Raw genomic sequence first — 24374 nt, forward strand, 5'->3', positions numbered from 1 at the left:
GGCACCAGCTGCCCTCATGCAGGGGCAGGTAAAACCTGGGGGGACGGGGGGACACACACCACTGCTCCTCCTTGCTTTTCACCATGCAATGGGCAGTCTGGGAGGGCACGTGGTGAATGTTGGCGTGGAATGACAGAGCTTGTGGGTGTCACTGGTCCCTGGGGCTTAAAGTGTCATTTGCTGTAGAGTGTGGTGAGTGTTGCAAGCTCTGGTTCATTGGTGTAGTAAGATGTATGTTCTGTGCCTTTTTTAAGAAGTAAAAATAATAAAGTCCATATGTTAAAAACTCTTCTTCTCGGGTGATCCAGCCCAGGGCTGGGTAACCAAGCCTGGTGACTGCAGAGGTGTGGGGATGAACACATGTGATGGAGCACCATGGGGGAATCCCAGCATCACTGAGAGATGGCAAAGCTGGGGCAGCTGCTGCAGCCGGGCTATTGTTCCACCTCCTCACTGTTTATGGGCTTTCATCTTGCCAAAAAAATTGCAGGGATGATTGTATTTTCTCACAGGGGAGTCGCCTTTCCCTTCCTGCTAAGGCAATACTGAAAAAACAGCCAGGTTTTGCTTTGTTTAAGCAAAGCCACGGCCAAACAGCAGCCCACAGAAGGCAAACGTCACGCTCCAAGTCTGTTCTGTAGGGGAGCAAGAAGCCAAGGACTGAGCTAGGACCTCTCCCACCCCAGCCAGGGCTTGTGCTCCTCTCGAGAGTTGGGGGGGACAGGAGAAGTGGGAAAGGCAACGCAGTACAGGAGTTGGTGCCCAGGGACTTGGCTATTTTGGGGAGCTGGAAGGAGCAAGAGAGTCAAGGATGAGCATCTCCCCTGCATCCCGGGGTCCCTCATCCCAGCCGTACCCAGCCCCTTGGCCCGGCATGCTGGGAAGATGGCAAAGCCCGTGGAAACTTCCCCCAGATGAGTCACCAGGCTAGAAAGTTCTTTTGGGGGATAAGAAGCTCTGCGGAAATAAAAGCTCTTTTTTTTTTATTATTTTTTTTATTTTCTTTTCTCCTTCCTATTATGGGGAGAGGGCGGGCAAGGGAGGAGGAGGCTGTGTAAACAAGTCAGCCCCGGCAGCGATGAATCATTTCCAAGCTCCGGCATGGGCCGTTCAGGGACTGCAGCTCTGGAGCACCAGAGGAGATATTGGGTGCTCAGTCCCTCGGCCAGCTGGTGGCAGATGCTCCCCAGCTTTGCTGCTGCTCTATGTCTGTGCAAAGGATGTCCAACTGTGTGCCTTCCTGTGCTCCTCCATGGGCTGCCTCGGGTGTAGAATTTGGCCAAGGAGATAACTAATGCCAAGTCTGTCATGCTCAGGTGGGACAAGGTGTGCCTTCTGCACCTGGTGTGCAAGATATATGCTTCTGCCTTGAGGTTTTTCCCCCAGCCCACAGGAAACAGGGGGCCCGTGGTCACAGTGTGTCCCTTCTGCTCCCTTGCTGACCCACATCTTTGGTTTCCAACTCCACATCAGTGCAAACCTTCTCCACCATTTTGTTAGCTGGCTCCTTTGATTGACCTTATGAGAATGAGGAGTCACTGAGTCTCCACACAGGCTCACCTTCACATCCCCACAGGATCCATCAGATGGCACGGTAGCAGGCCTTGAAAGCACTAATTGGCCTTAATCAGCCTGACCAGCCTCAGGTGTCTCCACACCTGTCCCTACACACACACACTTCCCCACCCTCTGGCCAAGGCCCAGGAGCCCCATTTAAGCTCAGGCTTGGAGCTTCTAGTCCCTGCTTTGGATATGTTGTAAGAGTCTGGTCTGATGTCCTGGCTCTTTCTCTTGGATAGACCCTGGACTTATGCTAGAGATACCTTGGCTCCTGGTTGGATGGACCCTTTGGGGTTGTAGCCCTGTCTCTGTCCCCATCTCCATCTCCTGCTGCTGAATGGATGTCCCCCAACCCTCCCAAATGCATCCTGGACCTGGTTCCTCACTTTGGTGTGTCTGGGACTGTTGATGAACCCTGTTACCAGGGTACCTGACTCTGACCCCCATGTTCAGACCCTGTGGGACCTCACCTCACTGTTGAGGACACTGCCTGTGCTGGAGTTAACCTTGGCCTCCTCGCTTGTCCCCTCTCGCTGCTCCCTGCAATCTGGACCTGTCAATGAGACACCTCTGCCATTGCTTTCTCCAAGCCCGGCCTTCTCTCCAGGGGCACAGTTATTGCTACGGAGCAGAGCCCCTGCAGTCGATGTCCTTTCTGGTTTGAAATTTGGATTGTGAGTTATGAAATGTCTGTCCTTGCTCTGTGTGGTGGTTTTCCTAGGAAGTATTGCGTAAGCGTGCTTAGGGCAGCTTCTGGTCAAGCTGCTGTACCACCACTTCCATAGTGCTGGCCTAGCAGAATGCAGGATGTCCCCTTAGCTCTCTGGTTGCACGGCCGCGGTTCTGCTGTGTGGCTGTGGCTCTCCCACACCTCGCATTTGCTTAATCTTCACTTTTTATGAGGGTTGTGTCCCTTGTTTACGTCACTGCAAAGGCTGCTCTTGGAACTGGAGTCCCCGTTGGGTAAAAATAGAGGTTGTCGGGACTCTCCAGGATCATCTTCAGTGACCATCTCGGGTGATGGAGGAAGCTTCATTTCTGAAGAACCCTTGAGTTCTGTCAAGTGAGCTACAATGCCACAAAGCAAGAAATTAAAAAAAAAAAGATTGTAGGAAGAAAGGAGCTGAGCCCTCCAAAGAGGGATGTAACATCAGCTTGCCAACTCAGACCGTGGCTGGCACAAATACTTTTTTATTTCAGTACCTAGGGACCTTAATGTATCTTTCTCATCACGTTCTCTCAACTGATTTATTTTTTTTTTCTGATTGCTGGATTTTATCCTAACCAAAAACTAAGGAACAAGTAAATTCACAACTTGTTTTATGGCCTTCTTGGAGTTATCAGGACTAATTCTATTCAGAATTAAATAATGAAAAATTGTGCTGAAATTGCTTCCATGTCCTATTCTTTTTCTGTTATCACAGCTTTGCTTTAAAAGCTGAGCTGAAGCATTTCTCCACTGCTGTCTTTAAGTCTAGGAGCGCAAAAAGGTCAGGGTTGAAAAAAAAAATAGGCTGAGATCCTCACCAAGCATCATTTCCCCTGACTGCTACCTGGCACAGGAGCCTCTCCAGCGCAGAGTCCCCTTGGGAGCAGCAGCAGCTCCTCCTGACTCCCCACATCCATCCCTCACTTAACCTCCAGGCAGCTGATCAACCAAACTGGAGAAAAAGTGGGAGAACTTCTCCTTTCTGGTGCATTTGAGGAAACTGGCATCACGCGCGTTTTTCTCTTCCTTAGCAAAGTGGTCCCTTCCAGTTTCTGGTCCAGGTGCATCCACCCCTGCCTCTGCTTGGCCACCATGGTGAGGGTTCCCTGCCCGGCTGCAGTGAGTTTCTGCTGTGTCCCCAGTGCCGGTGGGCCAGCTTGCCCAGTGACTCCATGCAGATAATCTCCTGGGGAAGGGCTCCTGGAGACACATCCTTCCTGCGGCCTCCAAGTGTCATGACACCAGGCAGGACTTACTGCACAGTCTGTGGCTTGGGTCACCAGCTTCCAGTACTTGGTGGTCCCCAGTGTCCAGCTGAGGAAGTAGGATTTGGAAGAGACTCTTGTTTTCCTCTTTTTAAAGTGTCTTTCCAGGCTGTAGGACCTGGCACGGTCACACCTGGAGTCGCAGGGTGAGCGCTGACTCTGGGAAGGAAGGAGAGCACCACCCTTGGCTTGCGACTGTATCCTGAGTCAACCAGAGTGCCAGTATGGAGCTGGCGAGACCCTTGAGTGAGCACCCCAAAGAAGAAAAACTAGAACATTTCATGGTGTAAATGGAGAAGGCTCAAAGTGATGGGGCAGAAGAGAAGATAACAGGGAGAAGCTTGTTCCCAGCCCTCCCAGCACCTGGGGCTGGGTTTCAGACACTCCCTGTTGCTCAGCCACCTCTCTCCTGTCTCGGCAGACCGGCTGCTTTTGCAGCTCAGAGCCTGTCCTTTCCCAAGCAGCACAATGACCGTGGGGCTCTGTTTTCCAGTACATGGGGCTGGCTGTGCTCAGTTATGGGGCTGGCACCCAACCATGGTGCTCAGCTGGCACCTCAGAAGGTGCTCAAACCCCCTTCCCAAGTGTGGGGCATGTTCTGCCCAGCTCCTTCCTCCCCACACTGGTACCATTGCTGGCAAAGTCTGCACCTGTGGTGTTCCTCAAGCTTCCCGCCTCCTCCTCTTGCAGATTTAAGAGGATGCTGTTTATTTTTTATGTAAACAAGCAAATTTGCCAGAGAACATTCAAATGAAAAGGGAACTTGGGTCAGCTTGTGGGGCTTTCCAGCAGTCCTCAGCTAATGAGTGCACATCAGCCTTTCCCTTCCCAAAAAGTGAAAGACTAAACATTTAAGGGTCTCCAGAGAATTGTCTGGCTGTGTGAATTGTCTGGCTGCAATAGCGATGGCTTGAAAACCTGAGAAAGGGGAAGCAGAGCATCTCAAGACAGATCTTCTGCCAGATAATCAAGTACAACTCTGCAGAAGCAGGCCAACATGAGTGCTTTACTTCTCAAGGTCCTCTTCAACCAGAGCGGTCTGTCCCCTCTTCCCTCACCCCGGCTGCTGGGTGCCCCTGTACTTGGTCAGCCAGCAGCACTCTGTGCTGCCCACCCAAAGCTGAGGAGTGGTTGAGTGAACCCCCAGGCCATGGGGAGACATGCCATGGGCTTGCAGTGAGACCGTGCCTATTCATCCCCAAAACCCTTCTGTGTTGATCAGGGTCCAGCCCTTGGATGATGGCTTTGCCCCTTGTGTGGTTAGGGCAGGCTTGGTCCGTGGCTGCAGGGAAGGCTGCAGTTCCTCCAGCGTGAGGACATCTACCATGGGTATGACAGCATCGTGCCACCTATGCTTGGTGGCCCTGCTCCTGTGCACGCCACAGGTAAGACAAAAATGCATTGGGAGCAGCAATATGGCCCATGTCCCCAGGAGAGCACTACTAGTTTGGCTGCAGCTCATGGAGTGTTGTGGAGTCCAAAAGGCTGGCCTGAGGGGATGGTCTCCATGGGATGGGAGGCTACTCTGGTCCCAGCAGTCGTGGCCCAGTTCTGGCTAGAGGCTTCTGGAAAGGCATGTGAGTCTGCAAGAAGGGAGCCTGGGGCAAAACAGAGGTGGGGAGATGGCCGAGAAGGGGAAGAGAGCACCTGCAAAGCTGTGGGACAAAGGAAAGATGCTTTTGGGGATCAGCAGAGGGCATGAAATGTTTATTACAGCCCAGGGAAACACTGAGTCACTGGGTTGAACACGCAGGAAGGAACAGCACTATCTCTAAGGGTTGTGGGACCTGTTTATAGGCCCCACTTTATGCTTTATTTTCAGTCCTCTGGCAGCTACACAGCAGGGGTGGCCTCATGCCAGATCCTCCCGGGCCAAGTCATGCTTTTGAGACACAGGGACTCCATCTCTCCACAGGAGCTGAGCCAAAGCCCAACAGCTACAGGAGTCTGAGTATATATTTTAATAATTTCTACCAGGTTGGGAAGAGCCTTGGCATACCCTGCCTGGGCTCCTTGAGCCTTCCTTAGCAGGATATGAGTCTTCTACTGCAACTGGGGTTGAGGAGACTTGGGCAAGACCAGAGCAATTCTCAGCATTGGGTGGTTTTCCCCCAAGTTTTTTACACAGTGTCCAGGGATGACAAAGCCCCAGGCACAAAGTCCTGCTCCAAAGGGGCAGAGGGTGGCTGGGGGTTGCCAGTGTGAAGAAGGGCTTGGATGGCTCATGGTGGAGGATGAGGCACCTCATGGAACCCTGCTACTCCACTCATCCGCTTCCAGCTTGGAAAAAAAAGAGGGAATGGGGAAATAAACTTCCAGCAGGAGCTGTGCATGACTGGCAAGGACCTGCAGAAGGGTCTGAGTGGCTGGGTGAAGAAGGGGGAGTAGAGCATGGTGTGGAGAAGCTGTCCCCAGGTTAACACAGAGAGGCTGACCCCCCTTCTGCAGGTCCTTGCAGGATCTGGGAGGCTTCAAGGCTGCAAAGGGAGGAAGATGCTGGAAAAACACCCAAGGACTTTGAACCAATGTTTGACTTCCTGAGTCAGGCTCCTGCCCTGAAGCCAAAGGTCTAAGACGGTCTCATCCATGAGGGAGGGCTTGGCTGTACCCTATTCTCCTTTCACCCCGCACTTCCCAGCAATAAACAGGGCTTTTTGGTGGGAAAACTCGTGCTCCATTCCATAGGAACAGCATGGAATGTGACGCAATTTCGGTCTGTGTTTGACATCTTGCAGCTTTCGAGCTGCAAAAGACTTGGAGCAGCCGTCACCGCATTTCTGCTTAGTGCTGTCCGGGAAGGTCACAGACATCTGATCACCATCAGAACGTTTATGTTTCCCCTGGGCTTTTCAGCCCTGTTGCTTCTCAGGGACATTGCATGGAAAACTGGGCTTTGCCTTTCCTATTGCCACTGACCCCCTCTCCCTGGGTCTCGCAGGTCTCCACCTTCACCTCAGAGGAGCGTTTCACTTCCCTTTTGGACCCTGTGGCTTTCCCACAGACCCGACTCGACGAATGCAGAAGTTGCTGAAGTCTTTCTAGGTATTATCTTGGTCAGTAACCTTCAAAATCCCACGTGACACGGAAATCCCCTTGGCCAAAGAAAACATACAGGGCTTTCGCCTGAATTTGGTCAAAATTCTTTGGAAAAGGGCTAATTTGGGGAGGGGTTGAAGAGAATAAATTGCAGCACCTCCTTGCCTGAGCTCACAGTTGAGGTCCTCCGAAGAGGCAGAGCAGCACCCCGCGAGGAAGATCCCTCAGGCAGCCACCATGCTCACTGCAAGGACAGTCCTAGCACTTGTGCTGCTCCTCACCCTCTCTCTACACTGTGATGCAGGTAAGGCACCCCATGGGCCACCGCTGTGGGTCAGGGCTGGAGGTGTCCCCTTGGGGAGGTCAGACAAGGAACCCTGGTGTGGCGCGAGGACGGTGCTGCTGCAGCAGGAGCAACCCCCTGGTCGGTGTGGGGCAGCACGTCCTGGGGTGCATGGAAGGACGGAGACTGCTCCTGGGGCTGGGGGGTTTCTTCAGGGCTGGGGGTGCTGGGTGATAACCTGGAGCATCCTTTTGCCCCAGGAAGGAAGGAGGCACCTGGAGCTCCTCACAGCAGCATCTGCAGAACTTGGGGGATGTTGTGTGCATCAGCCTTGTTATGGGGGAGGGTCTTAAAGACCAAAGCAAATTTTCACCATCTCTCTTTGTCTTCTGCAGCCATTTTCGCTCCGGTCGAGTGCTGCTTCAGTTACCGTAAGTCACCTCTCCGGCTGCCTAACCTGAAGGGTTTCTACGTGACTCCCAAGGGGTGCTTTTCCCAAGCAATTGTGTAAGTCCTGGTCATTTCCTCACTGCTCTTTTGTCTCCTGCATCACCACAGGCTCAGTTCACCTGTCCTGTCTGGGGACAGGACCAGGGCAGTTCTGCATAGCCTCACTGGGTGACTGTCTGCCGGCATGAAGAGGGGAGGACGTAACCGTCTGACCACCTCTACAGGGCAGAGTTAAGGCCATGGGTCCCTTGCAGGTCCTGAAGGTTCTGCACAGGCTCTAGAGGTGTTGGGCTGCAGGATGAGCTGCTTGTAGGATGCCAAGTGCCCAGGGGCAGTGTGCAGGGCCAAAGGAAAAGGAGAAGGAGTGCAAGGAAGGGAGGATGGCATGGACACAAGCGGGATTATAGCTGTCATTTCCCACCAAGCTTCACCTTTCATCTTGGCAGGTTTGAGACCAGGAACGGGTCCAAGATCTGCACAAACCCAGAAGAGGCTTGGGTGAAGAACACTGTTGAGAGGCTTCAAAAAAAGAAAGGACTTCGTGCCCCATGATGTAGAGTGGGTGCCCTGGTTCAGACTACTCAACATCCTGGTGGGAAGGAAGGTTTATAGTCCTCCTGAAAAGGCCTGTGGAGGTCCCTGTTGCTGAGGGACGGCACTGACTCCCCAGAGCCTTGCACCACATTGACCAGCTGAACACCAGCTCCTGGGGTGCTTCCAGCCCTGCCAGCACCTGCCCACTGAGCACAGCCACGAAATAAAGGTTTACTTCATGTGATACTGGAGAGTGATGTCTTTTCTTTTCCCAGCCCCAGCAACTGTGCTGCTGCTGGCTGGTCGGGGCATGGAGCCGGCTGAGAGGATGGGGGCTCTTCCCACCTCCTCCCCAAACCTTGTGGGTCTCACTAGGGCAGGCAGGGAGGGGCATGTGGGGGTGCTGTGTGGATGCTCTGGGTGTCTGGGGACTTGTTTCAAGGGGATCCAAAGGGGGCTGAAGATTCCTCTGAGGGCTTTTAGGTGCAGAACTGCCATCAGTTTGGGGCTTGGAGCTTTCAGCTTGTCCTTGTGTTGCCCCGAGCATGAGCACAGCTCAGCTGCCACATCTGCCCCAGGATTTCAGTGTGTCTGGGCTGTGCTGCAGGAGGAGTATTTCCCTGCAGAGCTCCCAGGGCAGGTAGGACCAGCAAGGGATGATGGAGCAGGAGAGGGATTCACCCATGTACAGCCCTGGAAATCCCTTCCATGCCAGGGGGGACAGGGAGCCCACCAGTGATCCCTGCCAGGGCTTTGGGATGGGGAGGAGAAATGGAAGGGCCAAAGTGAGAAAACTCATGGGTTGAAATAAAGACAGCTTAACAGGTAAAGCAAAAGCTGCTCACACAAGCAAAGCAAAATGAGGGCTTCGTTCACTCCTTCCCATGGGCGACCTCCAGCAGAGCAGGGCTCTATCACACATAACGGGGACTTGGGAAGGTAAATGCTATAACTCTGAACGTCTTCTCATTTCCTCCTTTTTTCCCCGAGACAGATTAATAAGGGGGGAAAAAAATAATGAAAACCAACCAACAAAAGAAAACCACAAAAAAAAAAAAAAACCCAACCCAACAAAAACCAGCAAGTGATGCAGAAGCCACCACTTGCCACCAGCCAGATTAATACCTATCAAGTCCCTGAGCAAGCACCACAGCCGCCCTGGCAGCCCCACTGCCCATGCTGCCAGCTCCTGGGGAACAGGATTTCAGCTGTGGCACCTTCCCAGCAGGGAGAAAACCCCTCCAGTGCTGAGGGATGACCCTGACACACTGTGGGTCTGGGAACAAGAGGTCTCACGGGCACCAAGCGGCAGGTGAAGATCTCTGGGGTGCACCAGGAGGTGCTTTTACTCTTCAGGAGCCTTCAGACTGTGGAGACACCCGGTTTGCTTGGTCGTGGTGCCCTCTCCTGATAGCTGTGACACGGCTGCAGCACAGATCCCAGGGCCCTGGCTGGATGGGGACATCCAGGGTGTGAGCACAGAGCAAGGAGGAGCATCCCACCACCTGGAGGAGACAGCACTGGGGCTGAGCAGGGCCCCACCTCCATCCTGGTCCTTCTTCTAGTATTGGCTCCTGGCAGCGACTGATCAGCACAGAACCAGCAATCACCATCACAGAACCAGCATCACCATGACCTTCCCCAGGCTGAGCCCTTCAAGAGGCCTCTTGCCCTGTCCCGTGGTGCATGTGGGTCCCTGCCAGGTCCCCGGCCAGGGGCTGTCCTGCTGAGCAGGAGCAGGACCCTGCAGGACCTAGCTTTGCCAGGCTCCCCAGTAAGGGCTGACCCAGAGGAATGGTAGGACCCCATCCCTCCTACCCGTTGGCATGTGCTGGAGGTTCTGTGCCAGCAACGCAGGCCACTAGGCGCAGGATGACGCTGGGACCAAGGAAGAAGAGGCAGCTGGTGTTCCTGAGCAGGAGAAGCCAGCTGTGACATGCCAGCCCAATGGCATCCAGCATGGGAGGGCCTGGACCAAGGGCTTGGGCCATCCTTTGGAGCTGCCTTCTCCAACCAGCGCAGTGCTCTGCAGCTGCTGCTGCCTGAGGACAGGAACAGGACTGGGGCTGTGAGGCCACTGCCAGTGCTGTGACACCATCACATGCAGCAGAAATCCCTGGCAGAGGGTTTGGACCCAGGACCGGAGAAGGACACCTAGCTGTGACAGTGGTTGTGGGTTCTGCAGAGAGGTCTGTGTAATCCAGGACCTCCTGCACTGCTGGCAGGAGAGGGCATCAAGACCAAGCAAACAAGGTGTCCCAGGGGCTGAAGAGTCCTGAGGACTAAAGGCAATGGTTTAAAAGGCTTCCCCAAGGAGAAGGCCCTCCTGGTGCACCCATCCAAAGGGTTGGAGGTTGGCGTTGTGTTGTTATTGCATCTGTTTCTAGTCTTTTGTCTTGGTCTACACAGAAACCACAACTGGTGTTGAGAGCACAGCCCCCTCCTTTGGCCTCTAATAGATCGTCTAATGCTAATTGTGTTTGTATCACCATTTGATATCCAGAGTTAACATCTGTTTGTAAGGTCTTCTTGCTGTCTGTCATGGCCTTTGTAATACAAATGTCCCTCAAGACATTTACTATCACCTTTTCCCATTCTATGACTCCTAACCATGGCAAGGAAGCTCCGGTGAATTTATGAAAGTCAGTTATTGTCAGTGTTGCCTTCGCCTTTTTGGCCATGGCTGATGGTGATGAGTGCTTCCTCCAGAGAGGGTTTTGGTGGCATCAGTGTCAGGGACCAGCATCCCCAGTAAGCAAGTTCCTTGTGCTCTTCCATTTTCTTTGGCATTTATTGTGTGCAGAGGATCAGCATACCCTGTTCACAATTAATTTCTATGATTACCCACTCAAAAACCAAAATACGAATCAGAGAATATTTCCCATCTCTACATTGGGGTTTTTTTTTTTTGTTTGCACCTACCCATTTTAATTTCTAAAGCTCAATTCTCCCTTAGTTACATCCCTTCAGTTTTAATTCATGTCTGGGAAGTGGCGTGACCCTGGTGGCTTGTTGGGCTTGAGGTTCTGTACATGGAGGATGTGGTAGGAGCTGGAAAGGGCAAGATGAGAGAGCCCAGGGAGGGGGGCGGGACAGACACTGCAGAAGTGAGTTCAGGGGCTCTGTATTCAGTGTTTTCTTCCTGCAGAGCCCTTTCCTGGGGAAAGTGGCATTAGAAACCAGCAGTGCCATGCCCAGCTCTCTGCATGGCCACTCTACCGCTGTGCCAGGCCACCAGACTCGATGTCCTGCAGACCACATTTTCTAAACCAGAGTTGTCAGCACGTTTGGTTTGTTTCCTTCTCCTTTTTTTTTTTTTTTTTTTTTTTTTCAGAAAAACCACACAAACAAGAGATAACTTTCAAAGAAGTCTATCTTTCTTCTCCTCCAAGAAGCCCTGGCTTGCCTCATTCCCAGGCCACAGCCAGGTCCCCTCCCATACTCCCACTCACCATCATCCCACATGAATTTCCACCAGGTCCTCACCCCCTCCTTGCATACAGACTGCACCTGCAGCTCACCTTCCCGGGGAGCAGATCCCTGCGTGAAAGCTGGGCTGATGTCCACCAGTGATGCCGTTGGGGTCTGTGCCACCCACCCCCCCTGCCCTTGGGGTCCTCCCTGGGGTCTGGGATGACTCTCTTGGGGTTCTGGTAGGGCTTGTCCCATCTCCCTGCAGAAATGACCTGTCTGTGCACTGACGACCACAAGCTTCCATCCCTCTTCCATTTTGATCCTATCTCCGGTGTGGGAGGCAGAGAAAATACTTGGGATCAGACCCAGATTCTCCCCAGATGCCCCGCTGCTGTTGCCCCATCTCTTCTCCTTCTGTAAAGTCTCCTGAACCCACCAAAAGTGTCTCTGTCACCCCCTGCTCTGGGGTCCCTCTGAGTTTGGTCCAGTGTGGCTTTCTTTGCCTGACTCCCATCCCATCCCACCCCATCCCATCATCCCAAGTGCTTCACTGCCTAAACCCAGTGCCCTTGGTGTGGCCAGGGTGGTTGGGGAGGCCAGTCTGGAGGGGACTTGCCTTTGATGACTCAGGCAAATGAGTTAAACCCGTCAACGACCTGTTCCTGCTCAGAGACTTTGAGTTCTCTCTCCTGTTAGAAATAAACAGACAAGCTTAGACTTGTCTCGTTTTTACAGAAATCTGTTTTTCTGGGTAAATTCTGGTTCCCCCGAAGCCTCCTGGAACCTCTCACAACCTCGCGGCTCTTCTGAAGAAAGCAGAAGTGGCCACCCCGCTCCTCGGCCTCTCCCACCCACCCACCACTGGAAGCACCTCCACAATAAGCAATGACAGAAATCCCCTTGTCCCTGGGGAGGGGGCTTCAAAGAACATGTCTGAAATTTCTGGAAAAGTGGTTAAAGTGGGTGGCACGTGGAGGATAAATGATGGTGCAGCGAGAGCCAAAGCCCCAGACACCAGGCAGGGCAGCACCAAGGAGGACAGAGGAAGAGCCCCAGGCAGTCACCATGCTCACTGCACGGACCCTCCTGCTCCTGATGCTCCTCACTTTCTCCCTGCACCGCACCACAGGTAAGGCACCTCCTGGGTCACTGCTGCAAGTTGGGGCTTGGGGTCCCCACTTGGGGACGTCCCATTGGGGAGGACAGACAAGAAACCCAGCGGGGAGCGGGAAGGGTGCTGCTGTCAGGAGAAGCAACCCCTGGTTGGGGCAGGGGAGGATGGAGAAGGTGCTGGGTGGCCTCAGCAAAGCCAGCCCCATGGAGATGCTGAAGGAGCTTGGAGGAGGCTCCAACAGCTGTTGCCCAGGTCTCAGCTGGATGAGGCTGGAGGGAGCATGAGCCTCCCCAAAGCACTTTGCAAGTTGTGCGCCCACCTTGAAAACCCCCAAAACCTTGTCCCCAGGGCGAGCACCCTGACCTCTCTGTGCACCTTGGCAGCTGTGGCCATGTGGGGTGCTGGGTCCCACGCCATTCCCCTCCCCACTGCTGGCCACGCTTCCCACCCCGGGCCTTGCTGCCGTGAGGGGAAAGGGATCCCTGCCGTGGGATGCCAGGGGGGCTGCTGAGAAGCCCTATGGCCCCCACCCCGTGTTTGATGTCCCACCCTGTCATTGCTTGGCCACGTATTAATTGCCAAGTACTGCAAGGGGTTCACAAGGTCCATCTCTCCCCCCACAGCCCACTTCACCCCCACCGAGTGCTGCTTCAAGTACGCGCAGAAAGCTGTCCAACATGTGCGGAGCTTCTACATGATGTCCCGCGACTGCTCCTTGCCCGCAGTTGTGTGAGTACCCCCGGGGTCCCCATCCCACCCCTGGCACTCCTGGGAGCCACAGCAGCTCCCCCCACCCCATCCTGCCCCACAGGCAGCCTGGGCCCACCCGGGAGCGCGTGGCTGGGGGGGGTCTGTGGGAGGAAAGTAGATCTGTTGGGTGAAAAAAATTAGGTTTTGGTGCTTTCTGCTGATGGCAGTGGTCTGGGAACTCAGACGTGCAACATCAACCCAAGAAGGGCATGGGCTGCTGGAGGTGGCTCCAAGCCTCCATCCAGATGGGGCAGCCCCCAGCGGGAGGAGCAGTTGCACGGTAACGGGGGGGGCTCACGGATGGTGTATTCACTCTCTTTCCTCACTTTCTCGCTGCAGGATTGTGGCTGCCACAGGGGACAAGCTCTGCGCCGACCCCAAGAAGCGCTGGGTGAAGAATGCCATGAAAAAGCTTCAAAGGAAAAAATGAAATCCTCCTTCTGCCATCCAGCATCTGACTCACCCATCCGGTGCCCCGTCTCTGGAGGGAGCAGGCGGCGCCCACGGCTCTTCTCGAAGGGGTCCCATGGAAGGGGTCCCATCGTGGTGACCGTCACTGCCACTGGAGCCAGACTGTGCCCCAGCGGGACCAGGTGTCACAGCAGCATGGAACAGCCGGCCACCAAGTCCCTCCTGCTGCCACTGCCCTGCCAGAACGTGCCCAGTGGAGCCAATATTTATAATAAAGACTCATTGCCACATGTGGCTCTTTGAATTTTTCCTGATTCTTCAGCCAAGGAGCAGATCCTACAAGCCCAGGGCATGGTGTGACCGAAAAAACCCTTTGCCACGAGCATGGCTTTCTCCAGGTTTAGGGCAAACTGCCTGGTCAGGGCATGCTTCATGGGGAACCAGATAGTGGGGCCAGGCCTTGACCCATAGGTGCGTTTCCCCTTACCCATAGGTAAGGCTGTGTGTCCTCACAGTGAGCTCTCAGCCCCCTCTCAAAGGGCTTTGCAGGACCTTCAAAATGAGGTGGTTGGGAGTTGAGGGTTCAAAAAGATATGGATCTGCCGAACCCTTAATAACCTGTCAGCTCCCAAATACGCTGGTGGACACTGCAAAATAAGTGAGGGAGATGAAAACCCATGTCGGCAGCACCAGGAGGGTGAGGCCCCAACCCCTTCAGCTGGGCAGGAGGTGTCCCAGTGCTGACCCTCTGCAGGGCTGGGGTTGGTGGGAGCAGCTTGGTTCCCTGGCTGTTAACCCTGGGCTGATGGGGGTTCAGGGGAGGGGAGCAGAGAGAACAGGGGAACCCTCAACAGGGGAAGGCAAGAGATGAGGTCAGTGCCGTGGACTGATCCTCAACCTAAAGCTTCATGGGTGTTTCATGCTCTTGAAGCACTTAAGAGAATGTAGCAGCCTTTCCCCCTCGTTCGAATTTGAAGGTTACAAAGATTACAAACGTTACAAAAGGGAAATACACCCCCCCTTTTTTTTTTAACATCACTGAAAATCCAAATATTGTAGGCCCCCAACCAGAATATTACAAGTGGACAACAGGATGCTCAAGGAGAAAAAGGGCCATGAGGATGATCTGAGGGCTGGAGCCCCTCTGCTGGGAGGGGGGGGCTGAGAGAGAGTTGGGGGGGTTCAGCCTGGAGAAGAGAAGGCTCCGGGGAGACCTTCCAGCCCCTTCCAGTCCCTCAAGGGGCTCCAGGAAAGCCAGCTCATCCCTGTGGGGCAGAGCCCAGCTCCTTCCACCCACCATCCGACCCCGGGCTGATGCCTCCTGAGCCGTGGGGCATCACTTCTTCCACCAACAGTCCCTGGGCTGATACCTCCTGGGCCATGGGGCATTGCTGGTGTAACCACCCCACCGTCCTGCCCCGTTCTGGCAAGGCCAGGTGTCACCCCGTGCTGGAGGTGACAGGAGCTGCCACCTGCACCGGCTCTGCCGCTCGCCTTCCCCGGAGACTGACACAGCACACGGCTCCACAGGAGCTCTCGCACATGGATGTGTATTTTAATAAAAATAATTCTGTCAATATACAGCAGAACGTCAATTTCTTTACCATATTTCCAGTATATTTTCATAGGCTTTTTCTCAGTTAAAATCCCCCCCTCCCCTTTTTTGAAGTTTTCATGCGAAGCGTCAGATAACTTAAATTCACAAATACTAAGCTTAGACTGAACCAATGTGCACGATTTGTGTAATGTCCATTTAGCCGATGTTGTACCAAAGAGAAACCCTCCCGCCTTGTCCAAAGGTGACGAGAAGTCTTGGAGGGGCAGAGGAGACATCTGCTCTGTCGCAGCCCCACGGTGGCCGTTCCTCCAGGGCTGATGGGGAACCTGCAAAGACCTCGCACCCCAGGCTCTGGCTGAGCGTTTCATACCTGAGTTTTGAGCAACCACCAGAGGAGAGTCAACTGGGTGGTGGGCAGGTCCTGGGGCTCGCACCGCCCAACGTGTCGCGTGCAAGAGCTTCAGGTGCTGGCAGCCTCCTCCTCCTGCCCCCCCGGGCTGGAGAGCCGTGAAGAGTACGCACAGGTAGGACCGAGGGAAACAATCCCCATCAGATGCCTGTGCAGAGTCCTTGGTCTGGAATAGTCACCACACTTGTCTTTTGAAAATTTTCTTTTAAATCTTTGTTATCCCCAAAGCTGCTACTGCTGCTTCTCCTTCCTCCAAGTTAAAGCTTGTGAGAAGCCCAGCCTGCAAACCCCCTTGTGGTCCCTCCTGGAGCAGGGATGGAGCTGAAGCCCTCCCAAGCGCAGGGGTCAGAGCATGAGCCCAGACCCAAGTGAAGCGACCAGAGAAAAGGCGTCTGCCTGGCCAGAGGAAGTTCAACAAGGAGCAGAGAGGTCTATGTGGCCTCCAGGAATGTTTCTGCAGTGGTGCGAGTATAAATCCCACACGGGACTCAGCTCCCTGCAAGAGTTAAGCCTCCCTCTTGGAAATAAAAGAGCTGGCAGGAGATGTGCTCCTCAAGCCTGGATGAACCCTTGGCTTGCCCCGTGCTGCTACAGCTCAAGGCTGTATCTGAGCTCTGGTGTGGGATGCAGGGAGAGGGACAGACACGCCACATTTTGCTCATCCATCACCTGCCACCTCTTGTTGCAGGGATGAGCAGTGGAGAGCAGCTTGTGCTTCCTCTGGAAGAGGTTTCCAGGCTCTCAACTGCTCCCTTTTCCTCCCCAAATCTGCTGTAGCTCCCCCAACACTCACCCCACCAACACTTCCTCCAGCTCTCTGATCTAGACAGAAGATGGGACACGGCTTACAGCCAGCTTTTGGCTCTTAGTAAGAGCTGCTGGACTACAGTTCCCTCCATTGCTAATTCTTCTGGGGCTAAAGGGTCCCAGCAGTACACAGAACATGTCATGTCTCTGTCATGTCTCCATCCAGCCCTTTTGCAGAAATACCTAGGGACAGCGATGTACAGCTGCAGATGCACCACCAGCTCTCTACAAGAGACTTACTTCCCCCTGGATCCACCACTCAGGCTGCTCTAACACCAGCAAGTCACTCCTTCTGCAACGGGGACTCCTGGGTGGACCAGGACCACCTTGCCAAGGAACATGTTCCTTCTCTCATGCTGTGACCAGTTCCACGGGGTCTCACCGTGCCCAAGACTGAAGCGTGATGGACCACACTGCTTCTTCATGGAAAGAACTTCCTCATACCACGTTGCACACCATGCAGCTTCATGGCACTTACCCACTGCTATAAGGCTGGCTACCACGGTTCACCTTCTCAATCAACCCCGTGATGCCAGAAGGAACTCTGAAACTTGCACCTAAGCGACACGTGAGCAGTAAGAAAGACTGGTACCAAACACAGCAATATCACAGCAAACCACCAAGGAGACAGTTCATCATCCTGATGCCTAAGGAGGTTACAGCAGCTCTGCCTGTGCCAGTTGCTCAAGGGAGCCTCAAGAACAAAGCTATTTAAAGGATGGTAAAGATGCCTTAATAAGACCATGTGAAAAATAAGGACAGGTTTGAGGCTTTGAGGACAGGTTGAGATGTCACTGTAAGAAACCAGAAAAAAGAAGGAAGCAGATGGGAAAATCCTGGGTGTACACAACCACGAGGAACGATACTCCCAAAGGGGGTCATTCTCCACATCAGTCACAGCTGCACCTCCGGGTGCCCAAGTCCCCTGGTGGCACAGTGAGTACCACCAGGATGCTGGAAATAGAAACAGACTCCCAGCACCAATAACCACACACCTTCCATGTGGGGGGCTGGAGGGGAGGGAGAGCAGCCAGTGGACAACCTCCCCCCAACAGCTGGATGCCGCGTTCCCGGTGCTTCATTCTGGAGGTCCCCCTCCATTCCACTGGCCACAAGCAAAGCCTCAGTTTCTAACCAGACTCCAAAAGAATGGCAGAAGTGCTACAGCCAGCCCAGTTGTGGGCTGATGGGATCCTGTACGGTGACAAAAAGGGATCATCCCATGCAGATCTCGCCCCGTTAGGCCAGTGCAGCAGAAGCAAGCCCAGGAGAAGCAGTTGGAGTTGCCATGTCCATGCTCGACAAACGCGTTGCTGGCACGGGCCATGGAGCTGACCCTGGTCTCAAAGCAGCTCCCACAGCGTCAAACACTGCAGATACCAGTTCTGGTGGTCACACAGATGGGAGAACACTGGGGACTGGGGGAAGCAAAGAAACAAGAAGAGACCTGGTAGCTCTTTTTCCAAGGCTCTGAGCGCGCACCTAAGGATGCATGGAAAATAGCCTGCTGCCCTCCATGATCACAGAAGACCTTGACTTGGAGCTCTCTGAACCCTGTATGTCTTCAATCAGCTTTTGTTAAACACCCTCTAGGACAGGATTGTAAAGCAGCAACAGGAATCACCTGGAACAAGAGGAACCAAGAGGAACAAGACTTTGCTCCCTGGTACAGGAGAGATGTTCACAAACTGCACTATATCCAGCAGAGGCCACTAAGATGGTCAGAGGCTGGAGTACAAAGTGTATGAGGTGGATACAGCTCCCAAAAACACTTATTCCAGCTATTCCAATGCCTCCAACTCCCAAGTCAATCCCTCATCTCGCTCCAAAGTTCTCCCAGGTGAGAGAGAGCAGTCTATGGGACTGCTCTCACTCACTGCTTGTGGGGACACGATGAACCCTTGTCCATGTGGAGAAAAGCCTGGTGATGGAATTCAGCTCCACGAAGCTCTCTCTGCAGGACTGAAGGACACTTTAACTAAGTCTCTAGGTCTGAAGTTCCCAAAATGCTGTTTTCAAAGGGCACTGGGGCTGAAAACCAAAGCCCACAATGTCCAGTTCACCACCCTTGAAAGCAGGTTTCCACCAAGTCCCTGTGAAATGCTACCCTTCTGAGAAGCCCCTGCTGCTCTGTCGAGTTTGAGAAAGGCAGGTGGTGTCCAGAGTACGTAACTGGAGGGTACCTCTTGTCACCTCTTTCGTGGTGACGCTGGGCTGAGCAGTTAAGAGCTCAGATTGTGTGGCTGTATAGACACAGCAGAGCTGGAAAGAGGTTTAGTTGTTACAGCTGCAGCATTCCAGAGGTCCCAGGCAGGATGCCACAGCTAGAAAGCCTCTCCTGGGGCTGCACAGTGAGAAACGTTGCCTGGGAGCAGTGTCCGGCTGTGGTTTGGAAAACCTTCTCGGATCTGAAGTGAGGCCAGCAGAGAGCAGCCCACGTCAGCCTCGTGTGATGGAAGCCCTGTATCCCATGCTGTCAGCATCACAACGCAGGGCCACAGCTGAGACCTTGTCACCATCACCAAGAAGTGACACTGCGAGGGACTGCCCAGGTGATGCAGGCTCTCAGTTTGGGATGTTCTTAGCTCATCTGTTTCTGAGCAAAGCATGAGGCAAATCACTCTTACAAAAGTAACTTTTAAACTGCATGAAGCCTCTGGTTAGATGTACCACCACACTCAACGTTCAAGACTCAATTAAATTTAGTTCTGTTCCTTTTTTAAAATGACTGCAACAATTCAAATCAAGTCTTACCTGACATGAATCATCTAAGAGGAACACTCAAAGACCAAGAGGCTTTGACCAATAACCTGGGAAAATCAGGTCAGAAATCTCATCTAGGAACCAGGGCAGGCTGAAGTCCATACCTCCACACAGCAAGCACATTTCTCTTCCCCACACTGAGCCATGACCACGTTAGTCAGAACCTGAGCACAACCTGCAGAAACCACTAGTGAAACGGGTATGGGACAGATATGTCACAGCAGAGCCTTTGCACTCCCCAAAAACCAGAAGCAGAACACAAGAGCTGGCAAGTGCAAGAAGTGGATAGCACCACTGCTGTCTGGTCTACAGGGATCTACTGCCATGATGTGATGCATGTTGTCGGGGCAGGAAGCCCTGCCACATGCAATTAATCATCATTAAGAGTGTGGCCTCTCAGCACTAACCTTGATACAACAGCAAGATGGTTTCTACCGGAGGGATAGTCTTCATGAGAAGCTAGAGAGACCATCCCATCATGCATTTCTGGGCATCAGAATAACCAGGTATCTAGGAGCATCTCTTGGGGGTTTGTAGCAAAGGGGTAACCAAAACAAAAAAATGCTCCAGGATAGTCAGCACAGCTTTGCTGAGAGACCAAGTGGGGCGTTAATACGACACAGGACAAAGAGACTTGACCTAAAGGAATCACAAAGAGAAGGAACGAAGAAAACTCAGGAAGAGATAAAGATGGTGTTTCTATGAAGATGAATGACAGGTCTGACTACAGCCAGACCGCACCAACGGTGACCAACAGCAGAGGAGATCACCAAATGTGAAAGGCAAAACCAGGTGCCAGAATATTTCCAACCCAAGTCCCCACCACCAGCCCAGCAGTGTGCCAGAAGCCTGGGTGTAAGAAATGGAGAGCCTGCAGGAGAATCTCCCACCAGGACAAGTCCATGTGCTGCCACAGGTCCAGCAGCAGCACTGGGTATGACCGGTCAGGCTTGGCTTAGCAGGTCCAGCATCAGAGGCTTCAAAAAGGAAGTTTAGCTAAAGTGTTAAAGTTTAAAGTTCTAACACTTTCAACACTTTTTTTTAACACCGAGTTAAAGCGTCTCAGCAATCACGGGGAAGTAAGGACTGTGGCCTGGGGTAATATCCATCCTTAGGACCATGAGCAGAGTTGAAACTCCACTCTAGGGCACATGAGCTGTTCCCCAGAACTGAAAAACAAGCCCCAGATTTGCAAGTTAAATTCTTCTGCTTAGTGCAGACCTCCGCTTCTGCGGGCCAAGAAGAAAGATTTCAGTACACAGAGCTCCCCCTGCTTTTTTCAACTCTACGAGTTGATGTAATAAAAGTATCTCCTCCATCTCTAAACCTCATGTTGCCTGTTTTAGGCCCCCACAGCTCTGGCACCTTCACCAAAAGGCAGTGACAGGCGTTCCCAGCCACCTCCAGCACCAACTGCACGTTCACTGCCACTTCTGCAGCGCAGGGGACAGCTGCCCCCCTGGGCCCTGCCTTGATTTCAGACCTCACCTTTCAGCTGCAAACCAAGCCTGAAAATGCAGGAAATCCTTCAAGCTCTGGGCTTGAGGTCAAGCTCTGGGCACAGAGGTCACACATCACCTTCCTTTCTTCAGTGGCACACAAGCTCTCCTGCTGCTTGAAGCCCTGGCATAGGCTAACCTCCAATTTCAGGGCAAACTTCAACACAATCTCTTCAACTTTCATTGCGACTTCCAAAAAAAAAAACCAACCAACAACCACTATTGATGAACAGCAGTAAAATCCACGTTGGGGCTGAGCTCTCCTGGGGTCTGCTCAGAGCTACTGATCTACAATTCATTTGGTGCAGAATTATAATACCTCCTGTGCAGCCAGACCGAACCTGAAGTCTCCCCAGGGTCCAGCAGAGGATGCAGAGCACACGGTGCTGCTGCACAGCCTCGCTGGTTAAAGATAGATGGTGGGAGACACTCATCAGCAGATGGTTTGAATGCCAAAAGCTTAGCAGCGCTCGAGTCCCTGGGCCTGATACACTCTGCAGGAGGACACATTAATCCATCTTACGTGGAGGTTACTCACCCACAGACCCTTGCTGCTTGCTTTTGGGCCTGAAATTAAAATAATTTTCTTAGTCATCCTTAAAAACACGTTGCTGCTCCCTTCTGACTGGCTTGGACATTACAAAGGTAGTACTGACCCTAATCCACAACCTCACCTCAGCACGATGTGCACCCTACCAGGGTGAGCACACCTCACACTAGCGTTCTCCAGACACTTCCACGCTTCAGAAGTGCTCACTGAGATCAGTGTGACGTTGGAGGGGTCAGTAAAATACTGCTATTAATGAGTCTTAGTGACAGAGCCCTCCTATATGGAGAAAAAAGGGGGATTTGTGATTTAACACAAAAACTGACAGCCCAACAGGCAGCACCCACGGATGTTCCTTGCGGGCTGACACGACCTGCTTCTACCAAGTTGGAGGTAGATGACTTCCTATCCCTCAGTCCTGTCCCTCTAGCTGCTGTGAGAGCTGGATTTACCTATTTCTCGGGGCTGTGAGATGCTTTTACACTGCAGCCACTAACACAGGCAATGTCAAGTCTTCCCACTCACAAAGATAAGCGTTTGAGAGCCTTGTGCTCTTCAAGAGACAAGCACCAGGAAGGACCAAGCTCCTCCAATTCCCATCGTTAGCGCATGACTGGACCTACCTCACCAGGTTCCCTGCAGGGCTGCACGATGTGTATGGCTGGGATCGAGCCTGTGGGCAATAAATACATCGATGACTTTGTGGAGGTGGAAGAGACCTTTTTAATAAACAGGATTCCAATAAAATTAAAAAAAAAATCCCTCTGAACTGCCACTGCAAGAAGAGTTCAGATAACTAGCACAGAAGATGATGCTGTATGTGCATGATGGAGGGAGAAGGGAAGGAAAGAACAAGCTGTTACCAACTTGATGAGATTCCTCAGTAAATCAGCAGAAACCAGCTCAGCAGAACTCTCCAGATAAAATACTGGTGGATCCATTGAGAAACAACTCAAATCAAAATAAAGAGAAACCCCTACATCGGAAGGCGCTACATTAGAATTAACCAGCGAAATACTGAGTGCCACTGGAGCTGCAGCAACGGCAGGGAGACAGGTAGGATCTGCCAGTGGTTCCTGGGGTCAGGAACGGCCACGCAGGGAGGGACCGGCTCCCTCCTGTCCCGAGCAGCGTGTGTGTGTGTGCTAGAAGGGTGTTGGTGGCAGGGGGGTGGGCTATCGAACGAGGTGGTGGTGTAGTGGCAGCAACGGAGGGTGAAGGGCAGCACTCAACGATGTCAACTCCATCTTGCTCTGGTGGCTAGTGCAAATAGTCGTCTACTCTGGCAAAGGAGCAGGAGCCCAAGCCCACGCGAGCCATGAGCCGCAAACACTCCGAGGCCTGGCCCAGGGCAAGCATCAGCGGGGGCTGCTTTGGCAGGTTCTGAGATTCTGTGGGGGCAAAAAAAGAAATCTGTTTAGAAGAGGCATTCTGGCCATGTGCCGGCTCACCACCACTTGGGTCCCTCTCAGTCCCACCTGGTCACCAAGCCCAGCAGCTCTGGCAGAAGACGCTGGCTCTGGAAGGAAGCTACTCCTTGCTCCTCCACAAATCCCACCACCCATGACACATCCCACACGGGGCCACAGCTCAACGGGACCTTTGAGAAAGTGCTACTGTGGTGGCCAGAGCAAGAAAAAGTCAGTGGAGCTCCTGCTCCCTCAGTGTCTTCCAGAAAACCCTCAAAGCATGACAGATCAAAGCATGGAAGAATAAGGAAAGGCAGGAGAAACTGGCACCAAGTGAGAGGCAAACTCTCCATCTCTCCCACTTGTCCAAGTCCACACAGTAGCCCAAGCCTCAGACAAACTCACTCACTGGTCACTGCTTCTTTTCAACTTCACGTTTGCTGTGTATGCAAGAAGGAATCCTCAGCTGAGCTCGACCAGGTGTCGTGACTTGTGTCACGAGGCACGTCCAGACATCTTTTTTGTCTCCCTGGTGACACCCCTCATCAACTTTTCCATGTTCCTCAAACACTGGACAAACAACGGCTAGAAGTGAGCCACCCTGCTGGACACCTGCCCATGCTGACTGTCAGGAGAAGGGACTCTCCTTCCCAAACCATGTCATTTCTGTTCCTTTACTCAGACAGAACAGGAGCTCTCATGGCTTTGTCCATCAAGCTGTTGTTCCACCAGAAGACAATCTCTTCTGGCACACTCCATGTGAGATGCACAGACCCAGTAGGAAATCCGACTGGGCACAGGAGCCAAGCCTGGGTTCCTGAGACACATAAGCCGTCCAGAGGACAGTTTGACTGGCTGTGGATGGGCTGAGCTAACCCAGACTGGGGAGTGTCCTGTGAAGCTACCTGAGCAATGATACAGCACATGCAGGGTCTGGTGACAGGACCAAGGGCCCTGCCTAGGATCAAACAAATCCTTTCTTGCAGACTGCTCGCAGGCCATAACCTCATTATCACTGTACTCACTTCTCCACCATGGGATTGTCTGTACCTAAAGATGCCAAGAGGATCAGCAACGACGTGGCAAGTCATTGATTGCAAGCTAAGACTTCCATCAGGGAAAGCTACTGCATTTACTATACCAGCATGAAGGTAAGAGAGTGAACGACCACAAGCTGTTGGGCCAAGGAACATTCTTGTCTAAGGAAAATGGAAGAACAGGCACATTCAGCTCTGAGGACACAGCAGAGGGTGAGAGACTGCTCAAACCTGGATCCAACCATGATCCATCCTGCCGACACAAGGAGCGAAGCTCACCAGAAAAAGGGGAGCTGTCTTGCCAGCTGAAGAAAACCAGACTTCTGCACCAAACAGGGTCCTCTCAGCAGTTATGGCCAGAAGGGAAAGAGCAACAGAACCAGACCATTACCAGTCCTGATCCCAACACTGGACTGTGGGCAGCCAGGCTCTCTGAGCTCTAGGGTGCACAGCACATGATGGGAACACACAGAGGGAATGCTTGAAGGGAAGACAGACCCATTTAACTCTGCATGGTCAACAGGAGATCAAAGGTAACGGGATTTATGTCCTCCCACTGCTTTAGAGCCAACGTTACGGAAACCTGCTGTGATGCACTTAGGAGCTGCTGTGACAGAGCAACTGCATTCCCTGCCAGAAAGCAGGGTGATGCCAGGACAAAACTCTGCCAATCAAAACAGCGTGGGAAAAGACCCCTGCTGATGCCAGCAAAGTGATTCAGGTGGCTTCGGAGCAAGAAGAGGGGCAGGAAACACATTGAAGAGATCTCAGCTCCCTCAGTAAGCAGGGGAGGAAAATCCTGAGGAGCATCCTTGGAAG

General features: G+C 52.9%; 3 protein-coding genes across 4 annotated transcripts in view; 2 read left to right on the plus strand and 1 right to left on the minus strand.

Moving 5' to 3' along the window:
- Positions 1–6666: 6666 nt before the first annotated feature.
- On the plus strand, positions 6667–8081 carry LOC106891407 (monocyte chemotactic protein 1B-like). The gene is made up of 3 exons (XM_014947892.1): positions 6667–6874; positions 7249–7360; positions 7750–8081. The coding sequence occupies exons 1-3, from the start codon at positions 6808–6810 to the stop codon at positions 7853–7855; spliced, it is 285 nt and encodes a 94-aa protein (XP_014803378.1). The 5' UTR covers positions 6667–6807; the 3' UTR covers positions 7856–8081.
- A 4191-nt stretch (positions 8082–12272) lies between these two features.
- Positions 12273–13766, plus strand: LOC106891412 (C-C motif chemokine 5-like). Its single transcript, XM_014947906.1, has 3 exons — positions 12273–12380; positions 12989–13094; positions 13455–13766. The coding sequence occupies exons 1-3, from the start codon at positions 12317–12319 to the stop codon at positions 13543–13545; spliced, it is 261 nt and encodes an 86-aa protein (XP_014803392.1). The 5' UTR covers positions 12273–12316; the 3' UTR covers positions 13546–13766.
- A 1290-nt stretch (positions 13767–15056) lies between these two features.
- Positions 15057–24374, minus strand: part of RANBP10 (RAN binding protein 10) — an 80374-nt gene continuing 71056 nt past the window's right edge. For both annotated transcript variants that reach the window (XM_014947331.1, XM_014947322.1), the window contains exon 14: positions 15057–22500. In XM_014947331.1, the coding sequence (XP_014802817.1) occupies positions 22370–22500 (131 nt within the window). In that variant the 3' untranslated portion in view covers positions 15057–22369. The remainder of the gene's footprint in view (positions 22501–24374) is intronic.

Source organism: Calidris pugnax, unplaced genomic scaffold, assembly GCF_001431845.1.
Source record: "Calidris pugnax isolate Ruff unplaced genomic scaffold, ASM143184v1 scaffold30, whole genome shotgun sequence".
NCBI classification, from domain to species: domain Eukaryota; kingdom Metazoa; phylum Chordata; class Aves; order Charadriiformes; family Scolopacidae; genus Calidris; species Calidris pugnax.

Bases quoted from the DNA above. Each gene is read 5' to 3' on its own strand.
- LOC106891412 (XM_014947906.1), top strand. From the start codon at position 12,317: ATGCTCACTGCACGGACCCTCCTGCTCCTGATGCTCCTCACTTTCTCC. The intron at 12,381-12,988 runs GTAAGGCACCTC...CTCCCCCCACAG, and splicing joins CTCCCTGCACCGCACCACAG to CCCACTTCACCCCCACCGAG. The intron at 13,095-13,454 runs GTGAGTACCCCC...TTCTCGCTGCAG, and splicing joins TGCTCCTTGCCCGCAGTTGT to GATTGTGGCTGCCACAGGGG.
- LOC106891407 (XM_014947892.1), top strand. From the start codon at position 6,808: ATGCTCACTGCAAGGACAGTCCTAGCACTTGTGCTGCTCCTCACCCTC. The intron at 6,875-7,248 runs GTAAGGCACCCC...TGTCTTCTGCAG, and splicing joins CTCTCTACACTGTGATGCAG to CCATTTTCGCTCCGGTCGAG. The intron at 7,361-7,749 runs GTAAGTCCTGGT...TCATCTTGGCAG, and splicing joins TGCTTTTCCCAAGCAATTGT to GTTTGAGACCAGGAACGGGT.